General features: G+C 40.8%; 2 protein-coding genes across 2 annotated transcripts; one reads left to right on the forward strand and one right to left on the reverse strand.

The window, feature by feature from the left end:
- Positions 1–6,856: 6,856 nt before the first annotated feature.
- On the reverse strand, positions 6,857–7,927 carry LOC102706831. Its single transcript, XM_015834439.1, has one exon. The coding sequence runs from the start codon at positions 7,925–7,927 to the stop codon at positions 6,857–6,859; it is 1,071 nt and encodes a 356-aa protein (XP_015689925.1).
- Positions 7,928–15,660: 7,733 nt separating this feature from the next.
- Positions 15,661–17,093, forward strand: LOC121053995 (formin-like protein 5). The gene has a single exon (XM_040522784.1). It carries the CDS (start codon positions 15,661–15,663, stop codon positions 16,849–16,851), a length of 1,191 nt encoding a protein of 396 aa, XP_040378718.1. The 3' UTR covers positions 16,852–17,093.
- The last annotated feature ends 7,429 nt before the right edge of the window (positions 17,094–24,522 follow it).

Here is a 24,522-nt window from a genome sequence, read left to right on the forward strand (position 1 = left end):
ACTGGCTTTCCTATTGTATCTTGTTTTCAGTTCGGGCTGCGTATTCCTGTGCAGCTAGTCTAATACTCCGGTCAAAAATAAACGAATGTTTAAAATTTTGGAAGTTTGATCAAAGTTTTGTTCTAAATGAGAGATTTTTTTTGACCGGAGGAAGTTTTTTTTTTTTCATTCCAAAATAAACTCATCTTTCCATTTTGAGGAGTAGATGAAAACCATAAACTGTGCACTGATATGAACTGAGATCAGATGCAATCATAACTGTGACGGTATGTAGTTTGTCATCCATTTGGATCGACAATCTACATCCATTGCCACAGTAGTAATGCTATTATGTTAACCGTAGAACGAGATACAGTATTTTTGCCACAAATTTGGTTTAGGTTACAAAATGTTAAAATTTTCTCGGCGAAATATTCCAAAACTCCTGAAATTTCTTCTCGGCGAAATATTCCAAAATTCCTGAAATTTCGGACATCTCCATCGCCCAACTTTTATTTTTCTTTGGCAACATTGAACTCTGCGCTGTGGAAGTCGTATTCAGAATGCTTTGTACGGTTAATTGTCTTTTCTTTAGAGCTGGTTTTGTGGTTATTACCAATACAAGATAGTCAGTTACGCTGGTTTGAAAAGAGCACAAGACACATACACCTGTCACTTGATAGCTTTAGTGCACTGCCTTTTTTTTTTTGTGAGGCACAGTTTTACGATTTGGAGTGGATGCATGGATAATTGGAGAGAGATGCTGATAAAGGGAGCTCGCTTTCATGAAGTACCTAATCAAGCCTTTCAGATCAAAGCTTGGTACGATTTGCAAAACTGCGGCCTGTTTGTTTCTTAGGACCTGTCACATCGAATCTGTTTGTTTCTTAGCACCTGTTACATCAAATGTATAGATGCTAGTTAGAAGTATCAAATATAGACTATTAATAAAACTCACATCATGCTCTGGACTGTTTCGCGAGAGAAATCTATCGAGCCTAGTTAGTCCATAATTAGTGAATGTGATCCTACAGTAAACATTTACTAATCGTGGCTTAGTTAGGCTTAAAAATTAGTCTAATGAAATAGTCTTTATTTATATAATTAGTTTTGTTATCAGTCTATATTTAATACTTCTAATTAACATATATGATAAGTGACTACAGAAAATGTCTAGAACCAAACGGTCACGACATGCCTCAGTTCCACGTAGTACCTTTTTGTCCACGTGCCCTAATACTGTTATTCTTTTTCTTCGTTTGCTGCTGCCATATAATCGATTAAATCCTTCTTCTTTTTAAAATATATTTATATTTAGCTTTTTATCATTTATCTCAAAAATTAATTTACTTTTATTCCCTTACCTATATCTATCCACAAATCGATGTGCTTTATTCCTCTAATACCCCTTAGAGTATCTCCAGCTCTCGTTGGCACTAAATATGCTAACATGATATTGCAATCACCTCAATAAAAAAGGTTTTGCAAATTGGTTCACGGTCGGATCACCATATTCATAAATTACATATCTCTAATCTCTAATACACGAAATCCATGCAAATCTAACGGCCAAATATGCATCCACGTGTCCCTGCCGATCATTCGGGAAATGAAACGACGCCTTGTTCTCTGCCAGTACAACACTCGGGAAAAACACCCATGCATGTGTCCCTACCGTCGCTGTTGCTGCCGATAGCGTGTTCCTGTCGGTCGTTCGCGAAATGATGAAACGGCATCTTGTTATCTACGAGTAAAAAGGTAAAAAAAATCCACATGTATTTCCCTAGACAAACACTAGGGGAAAACAACTGTCCATGCATGTGTCCCTCGGGATGAAAACAGATCGAATACGGTCGAAAACTAGCTCTATCGTATTCGTTTTCATATTTTTTTCGGAATCGAAATCAGAATCGGAAACTCGGATATGAAAACAGAATCGAATATTATCAAATACAAATACAGAGTGAATACGAATCGAAACAAACACGGCGACGAATATTAATCGGAACATAAAAACCTCTTAAAACTCAGCTTCACAGAAGAAATGTAACTTGTTATTTTTTAATATAAGTATAACATATCAATATTTTTAAATATAAGTGATTACTAATACCATAGTAAAAAGAAATATCCGTAGCGGTTGTGTGGTCGTGGACGCCTAGACTGCTTGAACCCAGTTAGTCAGAACCAGCTAAGATTAATACTAGTTGGGTTGTTCGGATGTACTTATTTAGTTCGAGCTGAATGGTTAATGCGTAGGTACCGATATCCGGGAAAAATCCCGATAGTATACGACAAATATCCGAATCCGACGGATATCACCTATACTGTATTCGTTTCTGTATTCGCAGAAAAAAATCCGAATTCAATTCCGAATCCGAAAATTTCCGGAACTATCTAACCGAAACTATCTGAATCCAAAAATCGATCCGGTCGGACGGAAATTATCAAACTCACTTTCAACCCAATGTGTCCCTGTCATCACTGCCAATAGCCTCGGGTAGTGATTTACGGAGTCTGCTAGTCAGCCTAAAAAAATTCCAACCAGATATTCCAAAAAAAAACACGCGGGAGATGAAAGGGCGCCTCATCTGCCAGGAAAAAACCAGATGTTCCAAAAATAATGATTGATCGGCTGAAGATTGTATTGTTGAGAATTAAGGAACTACGACAGAGCAAGAGAAATGGCACAGAGAAAGAGGAATGGACTGTTCTTCTCATTCATCGTCAATTCATTATATACAAGGGGAAACGGTGTGAACCGAGTGAGTACGAAACGTCGTACCCTTTCTAGAGAGAAGCTATTGGAGAAATATGTGAATCATGCTTCTCCTCCTTTGTATCTGGATAGATTAGATCTATCCCTTGGATAGATGAGATCACTCCAAATATTTTATAACACTCCCCCTTGATCGAATCCAGACTTAGAAAGATCTGTAAAATCTTGTAAAATCTTGAAAAGATATTGTATAATCCATTAATTAGATATATCAAGTAAAAACTTCTCAAAAACCCCAATAGAAAAAAAATAAGGAGAATAACGTGATATACTAAGAGCTTGTGTTGATATTACCTCATTAAAAACTTTGAATGAGAAAAACCCAAAGGGTGAAAAACTCATACAAAGAAAAGAGTATAATATAATGGAAATATGTTATTTTCCAAAGAGACGTACCCCCCGAATCCTGCAGACTTTTAAGTCTCCTCATACAAATTCCTTCAATACATTTAGAGAATATGGAATATGGTAGAGATTTTGTGAGTAAATCAGTAAGATTATCACATGACTTAGTTTGCAAGATTTTTATCTCTCCATGTTGTTGAAGCTCATGAGGATAAAATAATTTAGGAGCAATATGCTTAGAGACGTTGCTCTTAATATAACCAGTTTCCATCTGAACAACACAAGCGGCATTATCTTTATAGATAATGGTGGGTAATTCTAATGACCCAATACCACAAGATGTTAATATGTGGTTAACCATTCTGCGAAGCCATACACATTCACGTGATGCTTCATATAATGCAATTATTTTAGAATGGTTTGTGGAAGTGGCTACCAGGGTTTGCTTCGAAGATTTTTATGAAATAGAAGTTCCACCATGTAAAAATACGAATCCTGTTTGTGATCTGGCGTTGTGGGGATCAGATAGATAACCAACATCAGTATACCCAATTAAAGTCGAATCCTGGTTCTTTGTAAAGAATAATCCCAAATCTCTTGTGACATTAAGTTATCGAAAGATATTCTTAACTTCAGTCCAATGGCGATGGGTAGGAGCAGCGTTGTATCTTGCTAATAGATTTACCGTGAAAGCAATGTCTGGCCGCGTACTATTCACAAGATACATCAATGCGCCTATAGCACTAAGATATGGAAATTCAGGTCTTAAAACATCCTCTCCATCTTCCTTTGGTCTAAATGGATCTTTCTCTACGTCTAGAGATCGAACCACCATAGGAGTTTTGGAAGGATATGATTTATCCATATTTAATTTCTTCAATATTTTCTAGGTATAAGCACTTTGGTGCACAAGGATTCCTGAAGGTAAATGCTCAAGTTGTAGACCTAGGCAAAATTTGGTTTTACCCAAATGCTTCATTTCAAATTCCGTCTTCAAATGATGACGTGCTTCATTTATATCTTGTGTATTGCCGATGATGTTTAAAACATCAACATATACTGATATAATGCAAAATCCTGTGAGGGATTTTTTGATAAAGACGCACGGACAATCATCATTTTTAGTTTATCCCTTTAGTGATAGGAATTCACTTAATCGGTTGTACCACATTCTGCCCGATTGTTTTAAGCCATAAAGTGACTTCTGCAACTTAACACAATACATGTTAAGATTTACCTTTTGATTCGAAATGTCGATTCCGTCTGGAACCTTCATGTAAATTTCTGAATCAAGTGAGCCATAAAGATATGCTGTCACTACATCCATCAACTGCATAGATAGACGATTTTGTACTGCCAATGATATTAAGTATCTAAAAGTTATACTGTTCATAACTGGAGAATAAGTTTCGTTGAAATCAACGCCAGGTTTTTGCGTAAAACCTTGTGCTACAAGCCTTACTTTATATCTCACCACCTCATTGTTTTCATTTCATTTTTGAACGAAAACCCATTTTTATCCCATAGGGCAGATACCATGAGGTGTAGGCATAACAGCCGAGAATACATCTCTTTTATAAAGCGAAGCTAATTCCGTGTCAATTGTGTCATTCCATTTGTTCCAGTCAGAGCGCTTTTTGCACTCTTTTATAAACCTAGGTTCTGGATCAATTTGGAGGCAATCAGCAATTTGTTCGGAAAATTTATTGTCGACAATTGTAGCTCTTCTATCAAAAGAATTTCCAGTGTCGGTATAATTAATGGCAATTTCATCAACCCTCATAGACTCATTATGATTTCCCAACATAATATGTCTATGGTTTTCAGAATTTCTAGTCTCAGCATTGTGCACAACTAAGCTAGGTTGCAGATTATCATGATCTGCTTGATATCTAGTATCAATTCAGTGTGTACCAACTAAAGGCTGGTTTACATTTACCATGTTTCTTTGCTTGCTAGCAATTGTATCTCGCTTAGTGACCATACTTCTTTCTCTCTTTTTAGAGAGTGAAAGTTGAGTTGTTTTGTTTGGTACCTCCACTCTTTCTGGTGCATTCTGAGCGGGAATGAAAGATTTAGTCACACCTTTATAATTGGTAAATGCATCTGGCAGGTTATTTGCAAGTCTTTGCAAATGTATAATTTTCTAAACTTGTAGTTCAGTTTCAGTAGTACGTGGATCTGAGGCTGGAATACCTTGAGCATTCCAATCAATTTCCTGGCATTCTTTCTGGTACTTGAAGTCTCCCCCTAATGCCGGGAAATGTTCCTCATCAAAAATAGAGTCAGCGAACCAGGCAGTAAATAGATCACCAGTTAATGGTTCTAAATACTTTATGATCGACGGAGATTTAAATCCCACATAGATCCTCACTTTCCTATGTAGGCCCATAGCAGTACGCTGTGGTGGTGAGATCGGTATGTAGACAGCACAACCGAACTTATGCAAATGGGAAATACTTAGAGGATTTCCACGTACTAACTGCATTGGGGAAGTTTCATAATATGTAGTTGGTCGTAGTTGGATAAGATCAGTAGCGTGCAGTACTGCATGACCCCAACATGACGTAGGTAGTTTGCAATTCATCAATAATGGTCGAGCAATAAGCTTAATTCTTTTGATCAATGATTCAGCTAAACCATTTTGTGTGTGGACATATGAGACTGAATGCTGAACCTGAATTGCTAAAGCCATGCAATAATCATTGAAAGCATGAGATTTGAATTCGGCAGCGTTGTCCAGTTGAATCCTATGTTCAGGATAACTTGCTTTTAACCTTATGATTTGGGACATAAGTTTAGCAAATAACTTGCTTTTAACCATCTTATAGATGCGTCGATCAAAACCATAAAGTACTTGAACGGTCCAGATCGTGGCACAATATGGCCATAGATATCGCCTTGAATACGTTCAAGGAATCGAAGTGGTTCAGCTCTAATTTTGAGATAAGAAGGTCTCAAAATTAATTTCCCTGTAGCACATGCAGTGCATACAAATTCAGAGGATTTGGGAAATTTTCCAGTGATCAAATTATGACCAATAGAGTTGCCAATAATTTTTCTCATCATCCCGATACTCGGGTGCCCAAGTCGAACATGCCAAGTGTGGAATGCATCCACATTTTGAAAAATTACTTTATACGCAACATGGGAAATGGGCTTAATGTATGTATAGTACAAACCCGATGTAAGAGATGGAATTTTTTCACAAGTATGCTTGCTATATCCGTTTTGTCTGGTTAAAGGAAGAAATTCTTGTCGATTATCCATATAGGTTTCAATGTGTAACCCATTTTGACAGATATCTCTATAACTTAGTAAGGTACGGGTTGAATCAGGATACAATAAAGCATCCTCGATTATGATTTGTGTACCCATTGAGAGTGTAATAATTGCTCGTCCAGAGCCAACTATTACAGTATCGCGTCCAGCGATTGCCAAAACTTTCCCTTCTCTCTTTTTAAGAGTTTGGAAGTATTTGATCTCCCTAAGTATAGAATTTGTGGTACCGCTGTCCACAAGGCATAATTGAAAGAAAGAAAATTGTTTAGTAAATAATTCTTTATTCAATCTATACATACAATAAGTAACACATCAAATAAATAAATAATGTTTACATAGGCTTTAACAATACATACTCTAATGACTTTAAAGTCATACACCTATTGTTTTGACATAATACATGGATATCATTGTATGTAACACACATACTAATACTTAAAGTTTTTCATCTTCAAGTAAGATGCACTGAGATTACTGAAAATCTCCAAGTGGATCCATTGAGCAAAACTCAATGAGCATGTCATCTGTCGAAGAAAGTGGAGCAACATCTTCTGGTAGAAGATCGAGATTGTTCTCTGGTTCAATAGGAGCCTTTTGAGAACTTCCAACCTCTGGTCTAGCTTCATTTGTAAGATTGAAGTGAGCTTCATATCTTGGTTCCTCAGATGACTTTTTCTCCTTGAGGGATTTCTGATACAGGAGGACAAGATGCTTTGGGATACGGCAATCTTTAGCGACATGATAGTTAGATCCACACCAGTCGCAATATTTGTTGTTATTGCGACGGGCTTGTGGTGCCTTTCCCATGTCGTTTCCCTTCTTTCGGCCCTTGAATTTGCGCCTATTGTTGTGTTTGTGCTTTCTAGTTGAACTCTTGGGATTATTCGAAGAATTTCCCTTGAATCCTTTTGTATTATCAGCATTATACTTAGCATTAAAGTGAACCTCAGGCAGAGGTGCAGAGCCAGGAGGGCGCTGTTGAGCATTCTTGAGAGAAAACTCATAATGTTTTTCTGCCCGAGTCAATGTATGTATAAGCTGAGAATACCTCTGAAAATTATTAGCTCGATACTGTTGATTCAGTATCCTATGCTCCAGAAGCATAATAGACAGAGTTTTTTCTGTCTTTTCTGCCTCCGTAGGCTCTTTTTTGCAAAACTTCAACTTGGAGCAAATCTGATGAACAACATGGTTGAACTCTGCCACAGTTTTAAAATCCTGCAAGCGTAGTTGAGACCACTCAAAATTAGCCTCAGGCCAAATGAGTTCCTTATGCTGATCATATCGCTCTTTGAGAGCTTTCCATAAAGTGAGAGGGTTCATCTCTAACATGTACTCATGTTTGAGGTCTTTATGGATATAAAGCCGAAGGAAGAAAAGGGCAATTATTATTTTCTTGTTCTTAACTGGCGGGTCCCCATCGACGGAGTCCTCAATTGCTTTAATAATCCCACAAGAAGCAAAGTTTATTTTGGTATCCGAAGTCCAAATTGGGTGGTTACTCCCATCAAGTGCGAGTTCATCGAACTCTCTAATTTCCATTGTCCCTATAATCATGATTAACATTTATTTATTTACAGAGGTAAATTAATAAAAAACATGATATATAGAAGTTGTAATCTCAATGCGAAATGTAAGACCTCGTAATTTGTCATGTGTTGAAAAATGATGATAGGTAATAGACCATAGAATTGTTTTTCAAACATATTCTTGGAATAAAACATGCGGGTAATTATTATAAGATGTAGACCTTTTTAGTGACGGGCGAAATGTTCGCTGCCTAAATTTAAGACCGCTAGTGGCCAAAAATATTAGGACTAAATCATCTTATAATGTAGACCGCTTAATGATGGGCGAAAATTTCGCTGGCTAGTAATGATCATTTGTGACCAAAATATAGGGCTCCATCTACATGTGGTTTTATCGCCAAGTCAAATTATTAAAGTTAAACATGCATTAAATTCTCCATTAATTATGTGTGACATAATTAAGAGAATTTACTAAATTAAAATACAAAATTTAAAGAATTTTTTTAATTTTAATAAAGCGAGAAAGTAGAGCATGTCTTGAAATAATATGCGAAGGCATTTTATTTAAGACAATAAATGAATTTAGTAAAAGCAGGATATTTAATGATGTAAATATGATAAACATCAGGGGCTAAAAAGTCAATTACATGAAGTAATGACACTGACGAACTGCTTTTAGTAAATTGCAGAAATTAAAGGGACTAAAAACTAATTCAAACTAATATTTAAAAAGCTAACGGTAAATAAAAACTAATAAAAGTGGTGGTGGGCCAAAATGTTGAATTTCAGCCCACCACCGGATGGAGGCGCGTCGGCCTGCGGGGAGGAGAGCCGGCCTTGGGCTGAGCCAGGTTGGGCCGCTGCCTGCCATGGGCCAAGCCGGCCTGGGGTGTGCACCAGGGTGGGGGTGGCGGACTGGGCCACGTCGGCCCAAGGGAGGGGGGCCACGCCCCCACGACGCACGAGCCAGCGCCCAGCGACGTCGTTGCCGCCGCCTCCCGAAATTGCTGCGCCATGCACCGCCTGATGCACCGCCACCGCCTGATGCTCCCATGCAGCGCAACCGCCGCTGCCCACGCCACGCATGCCGCGCGAGCGCGATGCCCACGCGCACGCCGGAGTGCCGCGCGTCGCGCGCCGCCGCCCACTGCCGTCCATGACGCCAACCGCTGCCGTCCGCGCGAGCGCCGGAGTGCCGCGCGCCGTGCCGGGCCACGCCATGGCTGACCGCCTGCACTAGGCCGAGACGCCGCGCCGGGCAATAGCCGGCGCACGGGCTGCCATGGCCGCCATCGATCACCGTGGTCGGCTGCCGTCGATGGCGAGGAGGCGGCACCATGGTGACGGCGGCGATGGAGATTGTGCCGGCGACCATCGCACATTCTTCTTGTACAGCGAAGAAGATGTCGAAGGAGACGGGAGATCGCCGATGGCGAGGGAGACCCACGACACCGTATCTTCTGCTCTTCCTCCCTGTGTTTCTGTTTGGTGGGAAAGAGCAAAGTGCGGATAACTTTTTGAGAATTGAGAAACTACGACTAAGGGATGAATAGAAATGGCTTTTGATTCCAGAGAGAGTATTGGAGAAATAAGTGAATCATGTTTCTCCTCCTTTATATCTAGATATGTTAGATCCATCCAAGGAGATATATGTGAATCATACTTCTCCTCCTATTTATTTAGATAAATTAGATCTATCCCTTGGATGGATGAGATCACTCCAAATATTTCATAACATGTATATCGAAGGTACTGACTCCATTTCAGCATAACTTTATTTTTTAATTTCTGTGTCTAATGTTTAACCATTCGTTTTATTTAAAAATTTAAAAAACTTAAAAAATTAGTCACACATAAAGTATTATTCATGTTTTACCATTTAGTAACAATAAAAATATTAATCATAAAAAAATTTCAGATAAAACGAATAGTCAAAACATTGTATCTAAAATCTAAGAACTGAACTTCATATGGAACGGAGGTAATATCCACTTGTAACTGTTTAGAACTATAAGATCTTTTCACCTGACTATGCATCTCTACTAATTGGTTAACAATTATGCACGTGCATTTACTAAGGTATATTATTTTTTGTTTAAGAATTACACTTATTTAGTTATATTAATAATTTACTGTAAAAAATTGGTGCTAAGTTTGTAACTGCTAACTAGTACTATTGTTGCATTACATTTTGACAAAAGTATAATACAAAACATAACAATGAAATATCGCTATTATCAGAAAGCAAAAGTAGCACATTACCTTTCATTTCCCTAGAAATTCTTTTATAGAAGATCTCTTCTTCGTGTTTGGCAATTTCATAGTTTGTGAATTTGCGTTCCCAGGTGATTTTGGATAGATGCTAATGCAACGGAGATTGCCGCCTTCTCAGCAACAAGCTCATGATGCTAGTTTAGTAAGAGTATAGAGAAAATTCCTTACATGCCCCTAAAATTTTACTCAATCCCTTCTATGCACATAACTTTTATCTCGTTCCTCGTATACCCCTGAGTTTTTATTTTGATTCCCTCTATACTATTTCCATTAGTTGACCATTAGTTATTGACCATTAAATATTTTTCAAATGACTTCATTACCTCTCTTATACATATTTGCTACCTACCCGATAAATTTTCATGTGCAAAAAATAACCTATACTAAAATAAAAGGGATATAATTAGCTAATGCCAAACTTTAAAAGATGAAACTTATTTTTTAAAAATAAAAATTCAGAAAATATGATCAAATGCACACATTAATTTTAAATATGTTTTTATAGTTTCTAATTAAATAATTTCATCCCCTTTATGTTTTTACAATGAATCTTTTTTCACAATATGAAAAGTAATTTTTAAATTTGATAGGGAGCTTGATTTGTTTATAATAAATATTTTTTAATTCTTAATGAAATTATGTTTTATTTTAAAAAATATTTAGTAATTTATCTTATTATTATTCACAACCCAAATAATTTACAAATAAAACATTTCTAGCTTTTAGCAATATACCAAGGACACTAATATCATTTCTACAATAATTAACAGTCAAACTAATGATCAACTGACGAAATAAACGTATAAGGGATCTAAATAAAAACTCATAGGTATGTAAGAGATCAAGCAAAGGATTGAGGGAACTTACAGGGCACACGATGAATTGGTCCTAGAGTATAACTACTTTTTTTGCACAATCCCCTTGCTTTACTTAGTAATATATAATATGTGTATGTACTTCAGTTTATTAATATAAATGTATCAACTCCATGAGGGTACACATTCTGTGATCTTCAAGTAAACATTAGTCTTTATAATGCTGGCTGGTGCGGCAACGCCGCGCGTCCTTTCTAGTTACCAATTAATTCCTACATATTCCCATCATTGTCTTTGCAAAGGTACTACAGAAGGCTAGATAAAACACATCCTCCAGAATCAAACCATTGCACATTACAAATTCCCATACATTTACGCATATTTTCATGAAATTTTTTAAATATGATAAATTATCAAACATTATGATTAAAAGCAACAATGTTATATATATTAAAAACAAAGGAAGTAATAATAAGTTTGAGAAATTCCTAGACAGCAAGGAAACAACTCCTCCAAATAATGGAGTTCTAGTGGTGGCCCTAAAACAAACAAACACATAAGAGTAGGTACAATAGCAGGACTATAAGCCAACTATAAGCATATTTTAAGATGATAATAGATGAGAGAGAAGAGCAACGGCTATAGATTTATAGCCAGCTGCAGCACAGACTTCAAGATACATGTATGTCTGACAAGTGTGCCGGATATTAATTGTGTAGTATATGACTATTGTATGAATTAATTATTAAGTTGGCTATAGATAATTTATAGCCAGCAGTTAGCTGTACTATTGAACTTAGCTGTAAGAAAGGGCCGTGAAATTTGAGGAGGAGAAACACAAAACACAAGGGAAACATGGGAGTGCAACACATCCACCGCAGTACGAGAGGGAGAGTGCCTTTGTCTCTACGCCATTCCTTCTTGTTCCCTTTTTTTTTATCATGTATAGTTTACATCATTAACCTGTTCTGTTGGTGTCATCCATATCTCTATCTTGAGTTGGGAGATGCGACCGTGTTGATCTCGAGAAGAAGTGGTCCTGGATTAGATTAGAGCTCAATTAATTAGCTAGGGAATCATGACTTTAACCTATGATATCCACAATGCTGCTTGCAAAGTTCCAAATCTTACTGACTTGATTTTGTAGGATCCTCTTGGCTTGGTGAACTTGATATTGGGGCAGCTAGCTAGCTAGACAGCAAAAAAATGTTGGAAACGTACGGACGGTTCCCTTTTCTTTTGTCTTGGGGAACCTTGATGCGGTAGAATACTACAGCGATTTTTAGATATCTGAATTGCAGCACAGAAGTGGTTATATTCAAACAGAAGTATACTGAAATACTGTGGACTTTTGTTTATAATGTTCGAAAATTAGAGGAATCAAATTACAAACTCACATGGCTCCCTCAGTTTGCTCGTGGAGCTCTTAGATCAGTATCTGGATAGAGTCTCTCACCGTTGGGTAGTCTGACCATTTATCTTATTCAATAAAATTATAAACATTATTTATTTTGTTGTGGCTTGTTTTATTCATAAATACTTTAAGAATAATATATATTTTTAGTATTTACAAATTTTTGATAAGACGAGTGGTCCAGCATCGAGTCTAAAAGTTTAAATATTATATCTTAAAATATAGAGGGAATAGCATCTGAAGAGACCTCAATCATTCCATTATGTACTATGTGAGTCATGGTTAAAAAATCCTAACATAGGAGGATTCAGATTCCATGCACAATACGAGTGAACAGTATTGCAGAAGGTCCAAATGAACATAAGATAAGAAAGAGTAACTTATTCCATGCATTTTTTTAAATTATATATGTTAACTAATAACTATCCATCTTCTCAATTAGCTCTTTAGTTCTACTTCGTTGGCTTTCTTTTTAATTGCTAAAGGGGCATCGTCCTCCCCGTGATTATGGAGTCAACATCCTAAATATTTACTCTTCAGCACGTGGAAATGCTTACCATCAAATAAATTCAACATAAAAACAACTTTTATATAGAAAAATATGCATTCAAGCTGTTTCAAAATATAAAGATATATGTCCAACTCTATGGTTAGAAATGCATATATTCTGGAGGGAACTGAGTAAAATTCAACATGTTTCCATTGAATCGCCAGTGTAGAATTTGTGCAGCCTTGCACGGAAGAAAAAGGCAATCCTGGACCCTGGCAAAGCCTTGGAGTTGGCATGAAGAACCAAGCGAAAAAACAACACAAGGCGCTGACAAATATCTCACGGACTCCCACGCCCCAGCCCAGGGTGACGGGGACCTACAAACACTAGAGATGATCCGTTTGACTTTTTTTTTCTAAAAAACCAAATAATATATTTGTAAATAAAATATAATTTATAAATAAAACTTTTGTGTATGTATTTTTAGTGGTTAGAAATAAACTTTGGTAAAAAATTTTTTAAAACCAACTCTTAAATTTAAAGTATATTTAGCCAGTCAATGTAGCCATCGGGCATGCACCTCTTTCGTAGGTAAACACACTGGAGACAGGTCACTAGCAGACACTACACCAGGCTTTACTTGGGGTGAATCAAAAGCCCCCTTTTTTGTTTCGTTTTATTTTTTTTGTTTTACAGCCACTTTCTCTCTCTTTTTAAAGAAAAGCACACAACCTTCTGTTTTTACACTTTATTGACTAGAGTTTGCTGTACTATTCCATCTCTATACACAAGTACTAATACTGTTTGAAAGTGCTGATGAACACTATGTTATATGACAATTATTTAAGGCTACAAACAAAACATTAAATATTATAGAATTTTCAAATTTAACTTTAAATATATAGTGAAAATAAAAAGAGCTTTTAGAGAAATCCTAATAAAAAACCAAAATTTAAGAACACATTTAGATATTCAGGCCCTGTTTACTTGCCAAAAATTTCCCCAAAAAACATCACATCGAATCTTTAGACACCTAAATGAATTATTAAACATAGATGAAACGAAAAACTAATTGCACAGTTATGTGAAAAATCACGAGACGAATCTTTTGAGGATAATTAGTCCATGATTAGTCATAAGTGCTACAGTAACCACATGCACTAGTGACGAATTAATTAGGCTCAAAAGATCCGTCTCACAGTTTTTAGGCGAGTCGTGAAATTTGTTTTTTCATTCGTGTCCGAAACCCCCTCCGATATCCGGTTAAACATATGATGTGACACCCAAATAATTCCATTTCTCCCAACTAAATACCCATGGGTCATCAAAATTCATCCCCACAAACATATCGGTGACGTTCGAAAATCCAAGCGCACAAGAGAACGTGGGCTGCAGACCCCCAACGGCTACTGTCAATAAGCCACTGACCCAGCACCAGCACGCGAGAGCGTATCCGAGAGTACCCATGCACAAGGAGACGTTGATTAATTCTATGATATTTTGATTTTTATTATGCTAAATTCAAAGTTGATTTTAAGGTGTTTTTTAGTTTTCAGCCTTGTCTTTTAGATCATTATGAATTTGTATATATAGGTTTTATTTATAAATTATTTTTCGTTTGTGAATATACCGTTTAGCTAAAAAAACGATTTTATTATAGTTTGATCGGTATTATCATAAGTGCAATCAGCCAAGTGATTACTACTCCCTCCATTCCTTTTCAAATGGTTTTGTACTAACCAAAGTCGTTTGAAGTAAATCAGAGGGAGTAGTTGTTAACGGCCCACCAATGGAGGATTTTTAAAGAACAGCAATATTCTCGTTTCTTTGAGGCGAATCAAATGTAAGAGCAGCATCTTCAAGACAAAGGTAATACTTAAATCATTTTTATTATGTTTATCAAAAAAATATTAATTATGAAAATTACCCGTTTCTTAAAGAAAATCTAAAACTCAATTACCATGTATTGAAAATGCATATGTTCCTCAAATCTAAGATGATCAAACTATATAGCTACATAGTCGTAATCAGAAATTGATTCTTTTCTAAGAAGGTGCACCACGTCCTTTTCTTTGTGCCCATGAAAACCCCCCAAGGAATCAGTCACGTTCTAACCTGCCTACGACTAAAACATTATAACCATTGATTAGTCAAAAGGAATTAAGTGAGTGATACTGTAGCCATTGCCGTTGGATAGTTGAATCGTACGTGAATCAAATAGTTGAGTCATACGCAGAACAATTTCGAAAGAAATAAGGAAAACAAAACATCCTAGCAAAGTGGGCCCAAGCTAAACTGCAAACCCCTGGCTGACCCCACCAGCTCAGTGACTGAGAGACCCCCCACACCCAAAAGTCCAGGGCCCCTCCCCTAGTGAGAACCTGATCCTCTCACTTAAGTAGTCAGAGGGGCTGATATGTGGATCCGTGGATGGTGGGACATACATGTCAGGGACCCTATGTTCCTCTAACTTTCACCCTAGTGGTGGGATCCGAATACAGTGATATTGTCATGTGATATTCTGTCATTGACATGTGGGTCCTATATGCATCTAGACCCATGTAAAAACCACATATCAGTAACAGAACGTCATCAAGAATATTATGGTGCAATATCACTCAATCCGTCCGCGTCCCCTAGCGGTGGTACTCGTATTAACGGCTCGGCCCGAGACGCCATTGCTTTCCGCATCCGCCGCTCGCTCGCTCCTCGCCACCGACTTCGCCGTCGCCAATCTCATCCATCCCCACCAAATGGTCGACGTCGACCGCCGCCCGCCGCTGCCGCACGGCCTCCCGCGCCCGCCCTCCCACGCCGCCGGCCTCCGCCGCCTCTCCACCCGCGCCTCCGCCCCCACCACCCCGCGCGCCCAACCCACGCCGTGTCCCTCCTCCGCCGGCGCCGCGGCAGCTCCCTCCCCGCCCGCCGTCCTCGCTCACCTGGCGGCCGCGGGAGTCAACGTCCTCCCGGGACTATCCGAGCCCGAGCTCGCCCACGCCGAGGCCGCGCTCGGCGGCCTCCAGCTCCCTCCCGATCTCCGCGACCTCCTCGCGATCGGCGTGCCATCCGGGGAAGGGTTCCCGGACTACCGCTCCCTCGCCGGGCTCCGCCTCCTCCGCTTCGCCGCGGAGGAGGTCCCCGCTGCCGTCGCCGCGGCGCTGCCGGTTCTCCCCGGCCGCCGGGTAGGGCGCTGCTCGCCGCCCCCGCCTCCTCTCGTGCCGCTCTATGGCCGGCATTACGTGCCGGCCGTGCCCTGCCTCGCCGGGAACCCCGTGTTCCACGTCTCGGACTCCGGCGTCACCGTCGCCGGCGCGAACATCGCGACGTTCCTCCTCCGCGCATTCACCGCCGAGCCGCCCCGCGGCGCGCCCCTCCGTCGCCAGCTCTCCGCCCCGATGCCCCCTCCGGCGGCGCCGTCCCCCGCGCCGCCGCCGTCCACCGCCCGGCGGAGCCTAGACTCCGCCACGGGCAAGGCACCGCGCTGGATCGAGTTCTGGACCGACGCCGCGGCGGCCGGCGACCGTTTCGTGGAGGTCACCACGAACGCCACCAAGAGCACCACGGCGAAGGCGCCGCCACGCGTGCCCCAGTGGGTGCGGTCCTACCTGGAGTGGGCGGGATCCGTGCTGCGGCGCGGTGGGTGGGGCGGCGGCGAGGTGGAGGAGATGACGGCAGGAGCCGCTGAGGAGGAGGAGGCGGCGGCACTGGCGCTAACCGTGGACCGGTGCTGCGGCGAGCTGGCGAGGGCGGGGTGGGGCGCGGAGGAGGTGGTGGAGGCGCTGGGCGAGCTGCTGGGGCCGAGGACGAGGAGGAGGAGGGCGGCGGTGGCGCTGCCGCCGGACGTGGCGGCGCGGGTGGGGAGGCTCGCCGAGGCCGTGTCGCGGGCGGTGTTTCCCGGGTCGGCGTCGGGCGGCAACCCGGAACCCGCCAAGAGGCGATTTTGAAAACCGGGAAAGCCTCTCCCTTTTTTTTTTTCATCTTCTCTTTCTCGCTGTAGTTTTGCAGACAGCGGTAGCTAGTACTATGCTTCAGTGTTTATCTGTGTATAATTGAATAGTACAAGAGGCACTGTTTGCATGTGCCTGAGTAGGCACCATTCCATGTTAATACACCAACCCAGGACTCAAATAATCCTATGTGTTTATTTTTATTTCAATTCCAATACAGCAAGGTTCTCAGAGGTTGTATAGGGCACTTCATGAAGACTGTTCAAGTGGGTCCGGTCTGGCTTATTTTTAAATTTTGGACTTGTATTTCGAAAAAAATCTTGACAGAGAGAGCGAATTTTAGAGAGCGCACGTCCAACACAGGTCGCGGCTGGGATGGCTCCCGCGGCAGCGAGACTAGGGCTCGTTCGTAAGAGGGACTTTAAAGCCGTCAAATCAACGTACACAAAACAAGAGTAGCTATTAACATATAATTAATTAAGTATTAGCTATTATAAATTTGAAAAAAACGATTAATATGATTTTTTAAAACAACTTTTATATAAACTTTTTTAGCAAAGAATACACCGTTTAGTAGTTCGGGAAGCGTACGCACGGAAAAAGATTTGTAATTTAAAATCAACAGTGTGTTACGAACGAGCCCTAGGGATGGCAACGGGCCACGATACCCGACGGGTATTTGCTCAATTAGGAAACGGTTATGAGATTATATCTCTCCCCGCGGATATCAAAATGGGGAAGAATCTATCCCCAGCAGGTACGGGGACATTTTCTTTATACCCGTCCCCGTAATCCGTTGGAGAACCTGCTACTGCTATTCATGCCTATATCAAAATAGGCCCAGTAAGATTTGATTTGTGGGATCTGAAGACCTCTTCTCCGCGTTTGTGGGATATGTGCATGGCTTTCTCGATCCATGTAGGGAGAACTGAAGTGTGGTTGTGGCCTTGTGTTCTTATCTTCTGTTTTTTTTCTATTTTAAAGTGCACAATTTGTTATCTTTATTGCATACGATAATGATTTTATATGAGTGTGTACTCGGATATGGGTACCCGACGGGTATGCAATACCCGGTCGGGGACGGGGACGGAGAAAAATCTGTCTCCGCGAGCGGGGATGGGGATGGGGACGGGGCAGATTTTAACTCGCGGGGATAAGAACTTTCTACCTATACCCGATGGGTATATCCCCGTTGCCATCGCTAAGCGAGACGACGTCCACCACCGACTCCCGGCTCAATTGGCACGGCACCATGCCAGTGATCAGGTGCCACCATGGCTTGTAAACAAGCAGAAGCTAAGAGCAGGTACAATAGCAGGCTATAAGCATATTTTAAAGAAATAAGAGGGGAGAGAGAAAATAAATAGGCTACTAATTTATAGTCAGCTGTATATGAACTCTAAGACACGATGTGTATATGACATGTGAAACAATGTACTAATGTTTTATAGGTAACTATTGTATAAATTGATTATAAATAAAAATTGAAGCTTAGTTGGTATACTAGGAACTTGTTCTACGACGAAGTGCCACCAGCCAAGGACGAGTTTGGCTCTGGGACTCGCTCGGGTAACGAGAGAGTCTAGAGCATTGCACCTGATGTTGTGAGGGTATTCCTAACTCAATGACTAGAATGGTGTTTATAACATTAATTAAGTTAACATCTAGGATAAAAGATGATGTGGTAAGTGAATAAATGAGGAAAGAGAATAAAACCATATCTTGCATGAGACATAGTTTCTACACAACATTTAAAATATCATGTGAGATAAGTAATATTAAATTGAAGTATGGAATAGTGATGTTTGTATTGAAAGACTAATTTCTTGATGATGTTAGAGCTTATAAAAACTAAATCTAGTGTTATGGGTTAGGAATACCTAACTTAATTTATGGGTTGGGAATGCAGCTACGTACAGCAGCAGCACTCTCTCTCTATCCCAGCTCTTTGACACGTGCTCAGATGGACTGACTCCTGCACAGTAACACAAGCAATTCAGCACTGAACTTGGCACCAAAATCCACACCCCCCATCCATGTACGCAACGTTCAAACACAGCGGCAACGCTGTGTCACCACGACGAGCACCAGGGAGAAGACCATCCATGCGGGAAATTTAACTATTTGCCACTCTTATATTTGCACACTCTCCAAATGCCACTTTTGCATTTGCACCTACAGAAATACCACGAGAGAGAAGTTGAGTCCTAATTTTTTGCCACTTTTGCTGAGTTGGCAGGCAATGTCAGCATGCCAGCATGGAGAGGGCACACGAAATGACAATTGTACCCCTGTGAGAGTATGCAAACCCTAGGAGAGGGAAAATCGATTCATCCCACCCGTGAGTCTGGCCGCCGCCCACGTGAGAGAGCGGCGAGGAAGCCGGGACAAAGCCTTCCGCTCAGGTGGTCGCCGTCAACGGCCAGAGCCGCGCGTCACCGCCGACGGCCGAAGCCGCGCCTCGCCACCGACGCCTGGAGCCGTACCTCGCCGCCGAAGCTGCCTGCCGCAGTGTGCCGCCCGGTCGCCCATGACGCTTCCCCGGCTGGCACCGCCGACGAAGCAGCACCAGAGCCACGTGTCGCCGCCTGCCATCCGGCCCTTGTGCATCCGCGCGCCGGCGGTGGCCCATCCACGCGCCAGCGGTGAGCCATCCACGCCGGCCAACCTCTACATCCACCAGCACTGTAAGCAATCACCTCCTTTATCTCTTGTTCTTCTTCTTCTTCTTATTCTTCTCCCATTTTCTTTTTTATTTTTAGTAGCTTATTTTTGTTTTGTCTTTGTAGCTTTGGGGACTGGTTGTTGTTCCTGATTGTGCTCAATTTCTTGTTGCCGACGACATCGATCTGTTATTTACTGAGATTTTCTAGTGATGAAGTCGTTGGATTGCCCACCTTGGTAAGTTAATTTTTTTTTCTGCCCCCTGTGTTGCATGCATGTGGAGTTAGATATCTTCTAACTCCAAATTTTTGGGGTTCTTTTTGTCAGGATCGATCCTGGCAATGCTTTTAGAGTTGTTGTTAAGTGTGCTCGGTATGTAGCAAATGTAGAGTATGGATTGCTTAATATGGCAGAGCAAGAGCATGACTGGTGGATTGATAGATGCAAGGGGTATAGCTTACAAAGATTTCATGATGATCTTGCATGTAAAGTCATATGGGGACCTAGCCAACAAATCGTAGTGTGGGGATTGGACTTTGATAATGCCACTGAATGGAAGTTGACAACCAGTGAGCAATTTGATCAGTGGATGCAGGCCCGGTTTCTTGAGAAGAAGTCCCGGTTTGATGAGAAGTTGATACATCTTGGTGTTGAGGTTGTTAACAAGAAGGGATACAATCAGGTTGACCCCTCTGAAAATGCTGTTGAGTCAACAACTCAAGTTGTCTCTAGTGTGATAAGTGCACATCCATCTGGACAGTCAATTGCTCAAGGTGCCTCTACTGATGTCATCAATGAAGATCCATTTGACATAAGTTCTCCAAATATAGCTCATAGAGAAGAAGGAGCAAACGACACCTCTACTCATGCAGAAGAGCCAACTGTTCTTGTGGACTGGAGTAAGTTGGCAATAATGCTGAATGATGAGGATGGTGATGGTCATGTATTGTTGGATGAGGACAAATTATATGAGGCTATGGGGTTCAAAGCAGCAGATGCGAGAGCAGCCGCAGCTGAAGCACTTGTAGAAGAATCTGCAATTCCTGTGATTCCATCTTCCATTCAACAAGAGATGATAGATGCAGCCATTGTAGTGAATGATGTGCTACCAATTGAGGCAGTTCTGGATTGGGACAGGGATAACCCAGATATGAGTGTGGGGACCTTTTATCCATCCATGGATGATTTTAGAATGGCACTCAAGCAATATGCTATTGTCCATGAGTTTGAGCTTGGGACTGAAAAGTCTGATAAAGATAGATTTAGAGGAAAATGCAAGGCTAAAGGTTGCCCATGGAAAATTAGAGCAAAGACACAAGCAAATAAGAGTGTCAGGGTATTATGCTAACTATTTTTTTTATTATTGTTTTGCATTTTTCTATATTGCTTGCTGCACTGATTTTATTCTTATATTGGTTTGTAACACTTGTGTGCTTCTGTAGGTTCAAATAAACAACAATGCCCATAAGTGTGCTTCAAGAAGCAGAGTTCTTGGGAAGATGGCATCTCAAGCTTGGGTGGCTGAAAGAGCTATTCCATTTCTTAAGAAGAAGAGTTCAATGGGTGCAGCTGAACTTCAAGGTGAGCTACAAAGCACTTACAATATCACAATACCATATCAAACTGTTTGGTATGGTAGACAAAGGGCTGCAGATAAATTATTTGGGAAGTGGGATGATTTATTTGATTGGTTATATAGGTTCAAGGCAGAGGTAGAAATGAGATCCCCTGGTAGTGTAGTAGAGATTGACACTATTAGAGTTGGAGATAAAGTTCATTTTAATAGATTCTTTTGTTCATTTAGAGCTTGTATAGATGGATTCTTAGAGGGATGTAGACCATATATTAGTATAGATTCTACTGCCTTGAATGGACAATGGAATGGACACATGCCTGCAGCGAATGCATTAGATGGACACAATTGGATGTTCCCATTGGCCTTTGGTTTTTTTGATTCAGAGACCAAAGAAAATTGGATTTGGTTCATGGAACAATTAGGTAAAGCAATTGGCATAGTTGAAAACCTAGCTGTGCATACTGATGCTTGTAAAGGGCTAGAAACTACAGTGAAAACAGTGTTCCCATGGGCAGAACATAGAGAGTGTTTCAGGCATTTGATGGAGAACATGAAGAAACTTTTTCATGGGGATATGTATGGGAAGAAGATGTGGCCTGCAGCTAGGACATACATGCCTTCTAAGCATGACATGTTGATGAATGAAGTGACAACAGCTAGTCCAGATGTGAAGAAGTGGCTTGCTGATCATCACAGCCTATTGTGGACTAGAAGCAAGTTTTCTTGTCATGTCAAGTGTGAATACATCAACAATAACTTAGCAGAGTCATGGAATGCTTGGATCAAGGACTTGAAGGACTTGCCGGTTGATGCTCTTGCAGATGCAATTAGGGAGAAAACACTAACCCTATTTGAGAAGAGGAGGATATCCAAAGCCCTCAATGGAGTAATACTCCCAGTTGTGTTCCATGAATTGAATGCATCATCAAGGGGGTTAGGCCACTTGAAAGTCATTAAGGGAGATCCTAACCAGGCTGAGGTGACAGAGACATACAACGATCATGAGGTGATAAGGCATGTGGTTTATCTTGATGCTTGCACTTGCACTTGTAGGGAATGGCAGGTTACTGGAAAGCCTTGCCAACATGCACTAGCTGTTATCACAACTGTTAGGCAGCCACCCATGGAGAAATATGTAGACAAAGCCTACTATGTGGCTAAACTTCAAGCGGCATATGCATATAGTATCCCTAACATCACAGACAAGAAGCAATGGCCACAAGTGGTGAAAGATTTCAAGCTTCTTCCACCATTGAGCAAAAAGAGAGCGGTGGGTAGGCAAAGGAAGAACCGGATTCCGGCTTGTACTGAGAAGGGCAAAGGGAATGCGACAAGGCAAGTTCAGTGTAAGGAATGTGGTGGTTTTGGACATAGAAAAGGCAGTGCTAGATGTCAACTTCATGGCACAAAAAAGAGGTGGTACTCAATGTGCTTTATTTTCTTTCAATTATTGTTCACTCCGTTTATTCTTTGAACTAACATTAATGCACTGCAGGAAGAGAAACAAGAAGTCCACAACAAAGATGGGAAGGAAGAAAGGGAATACCGCCACTGATGCCCAAGTATGTACCCCACGAACAAGAGCAACTGCCGCTAGAGAAGCAGCTGCAGCTAGAGAAGCAGCTGCAGCTAGAGATGAAGCCCAAAACCAACCACAAGTGCAACAGCCAACAAGCCCTGGGCCAACCACTAGGAGGTATGAAAATTATATTCTTTCGTATGTTCTTTTCCAAACTGAACCTAGCCTTTGTTCTGTTACTTACACCCATCGCACATAACAGAAGGTTGGCATTAGATTCTATTCAAAGCTCTAGTGAAGTACTTGCAACACCAGTTCATGAAGTAGTAGCAGTGCAACCACCTAAGAAGCTTACACCCAGGAAGAAACTAGCTAGCAAGAAGAAGAAAAATGCTTCACCAACTAAGCTACCGAACTGAAAGTGCAGGCTAATTCTGGAGGTATTTTGTGATGACTGTGCTAATTCTGGACGTATTTTGTGATGAATGTGGCCTTGTATGGTGCTATGAAGCTCTTTTGGAAGTGACTTGAATATGACGGTGCCTAGTATGGCTTATTTTGCTATGTAAAGTGTTGTAATGAACTGAAGCAGTATGTGACATGGTGCTATGAAGCTCTTTTGGAAGTGACTTGAATATGATGGTGCCTAGTATGGCTTATTTTGTTATGTAATTTGATGTAATGAACTCAAGCAGTATGTGACATGGTGCTGAACTATTTCTATTTTATTGCTTTTGTATATTTGTGTGGTCTTGTCTGTGACAAGATCAAGCTTATGTTGAACTACGTGTGAATGACTTACTATGGGATCTGATTGACCTGATGAATATGATGTTCAATTAGTCAATTATGCTTAATTTCTTTCTGCATGTGTGTGGAGTTGCTGATGAGATATTATCAACATGTGTTTTAACCCAGTGTGCTTATCTATGTTATTTTTATGTTTAATTATTACAAATCTGCATAAATATTTGTCTTGTTGGAGCAAAAGCAGAGTTCCTCCCAGTGTTTTGCTTGAATGAATCTTCAGGTTGTTTTGTCCATCTGTCTGTCTGCTGGTTCTTGTGCAATGCGAGTATTCAGGTACTGTCTGCTCGTTCATGTGCAGTGCGAGTATTCAGGTAGCAGCTGTTGGGGGAGATCCAATATACCCTACTTCTGTGTTGTTGGTAGTTCCTTGTTTTTGTTTAATTTGATGTACAAGACAACTGTTAATTGCAGTTTTGTTATGTGCTTACTCCTTATAAAATATCTGTCAAAACATTTTTAATCTAAAATAAACAACTTATAAACATTTGTTTATATTTTTAAATGAAACAATAGCTAAGTATCCACGGTAAGTAACACGTGCAGAGTGAACCCGGAAGGCCAAGCCTCATCCTCCAATTCAATTAATTCATTTCTTTCCAGGGTTAAAATGGTCATTTCACGTGCTAAGTCTAGGTTGGCGTGCTGATATGGAGTGCCAGTTCAGCCAAAATGATATAAAATTAGGGCCTAACTTTCCTCTTGTGACATATATGTAAGAGTAAATGCAAAAGTGGCATTTAGAGAGTGTGCAAATATAAGAGTGGTAAATAGTTAAATTTTTCAAGCGGGGATACAATTGTCATTTCGCGTGCCCTCTCCATACTGGCATACTGACATTGCCTGCCAACTCAGCAAAAGTGGCAAAAAATTAGGACTTAACTTCTCTCTGGTGGTATTTCTGTAGGTGCAAATGCAAAAGTGGCATTTGGAGAATGTGCAAATATAAGAGTGGCAAATAGTTAAATTTCCCCCATCCATGCACGCATGCGTGGCGTTGCTCCGATGCACCTGGCGCCGAGCAAAAACAAAACAACGTCTCCTGCCACGCCGCGCCTGCTTGCTTGCTGCGATCTCGGTCAGCAGCGTACGTGGGTTGTTG

The sequence above is a fragment of the Oryza brachyantha genome, chromosome 3, assembly GCF_000231095.2.
Source record: "Oryza brachyantha chromosome 3, ObraRS2, whole genome shotgun sequence".
NCBI lineage: Eukaryota > Viridiplantae > Streptophyta > Magnoliopsida > Poales > Poaceae > Oryza > Oryza brachyantha.